At 59.8% G+C, this 1,274-nt stretch overlaps 1 protein-coding gene across 1 annotated transcript in view; it reads left to right on the top strand.

Moving 5' to 3' along the window:
* Nucleotides 1-715: 715 nt before the first annotated feature.
* The window catches only part of CBR3 (carbonyl reductase 3), a 10,717-nt gene continuing 10,158 nt past the window's right edge, over nucleotides 716-1,274 (top strand). The window contains 1 exon segment of the mRNA XM_008059066.2: nucleotides 716-1,134. Coding sequence (XP_008057257.1) covers nucleotides 846-1,134 — 289 coding nt within the window. The 5' untranslated portion in view covers nucleotides 716-845.

The raw sequence follows: 1,274 nt of genomic DNA, 5'->3' as shown, positions 1-1,274 counted from the left end.
TTGGGAGTCTGTTTTCAGTTGAACCTCGTTCCTGCGTCTACACATCTCACTGGGAGAATTATATATAGATCAGTCTAGGTCTATGTAGATATATATATATTCCTTGGACAAACCTACATGTAGACATTTTTGGCACCCATAGGAGTTATGTAAGGAATAAACAAAACATTCCTACAACGGGTTTGGCATACAGTAAACATCCCCTCCCACTTGGGGCCGCACTGGGAGTCACAGCGCGATGTAGCCTGCTCACACCTGTTGTCTCACTGTACGTCTTTTCTCTAATTTTCTTGAGTATCCCTTAAGCAACCAAGGTGGATCTGTGTCCAGAGAGGCGGTTATCGTGTCTTAATAATTTCATCGCATCTCAGGAAAAAAAAAAAAAAATCATTAGCATTTTGCAGTTGATGACGGACGCACGCCCAAGAAAATTACTCAGCACTTGTTTTCCTCCCTTTGGGGGGGTCTCCAAGAAATAATTTATTCGGCCCAACCGCCATGAATCTGTGGCATCCCGCTGGCCCATCACCGTTCGGTCTGGCTTTGGGGGAAGCACATCTCGCAGATCACCCTTGGCTCGGAGCCCGGAGCCAAAAAGGGCGCAGCGCCGGCAGGGGGCGGACCCGGGAGTTGGGGCGTTACGAAATCTTCGGGAACAGACTGCCCCTCTTCGGAGGGGAGGGACCGAGGCCGGGTGCCTTGTTCTGTGGACTGGCAGCGCTGGATCCCAGGACTCGGTTCTGCGCGACTGCTCTGACTCCCGCCCGCCTCCGCGGTGCGCGCCGGGGGTGGTCCGCAGCAGGGTCCGCTCTCCGCGCCAGGTGCGCCGCGCGCCCGGCTCAGCCATGTCGTCCTGCAGCCGCGTGGCGCTGGTGACCGGGGCCAACAAGGGCATCGGCCTCGCCATCGCGCGCGACCTGTGCCGGCAGTTCTCGGGGGACGTGGTGCTCACGGCGCGGGACGTGGCGCGGGGCCAGGCGGCCGTGCAGCAGCTGCAGGCGGAGGGCCTGAGCCCGCGCTTCCACCAGCTGGACATCGACGACCTGCAGAGCATCCGCGCCCTGCGCGACTTTCTGCGCAAGGAGTACGGGGGGCTCAACGTGCTGGTCAACAACGCGGGCATCGCCTTCAAGAGTAGGTGCGGGGCTTAAGATCCGGGTCCCTGGGGTGCCCCGAGGGTGCGGGGCAGCCAGCTGCAGGCTTCCCCGCCGCCCACTTGAGTGACCGAAAAGGGCGGCGTCGGCCCCTGGGGATGCGCTCAACCCTGGCTCCCG

Source organism: Carlito syrichta, unplaced genomic scaffold (genome assembly GCF_000164805.1).
Source record: "Carlito syrichta isolate Samal-C Ts95f unplaced genomic scaffold, Tarsius_syrichta-2.0.1 Scaffold303683, whole genome shotgun sequence".
Classification (NCBI taxonomy): Eukaryota; Metazoa; Chordata; class Mammalia; order Primates; family Tarsiidae; genus Carlito; species Carlito syrichta.
This window is presented reverse-complemented; position numbering and strand designations above follow the sequence as displayed.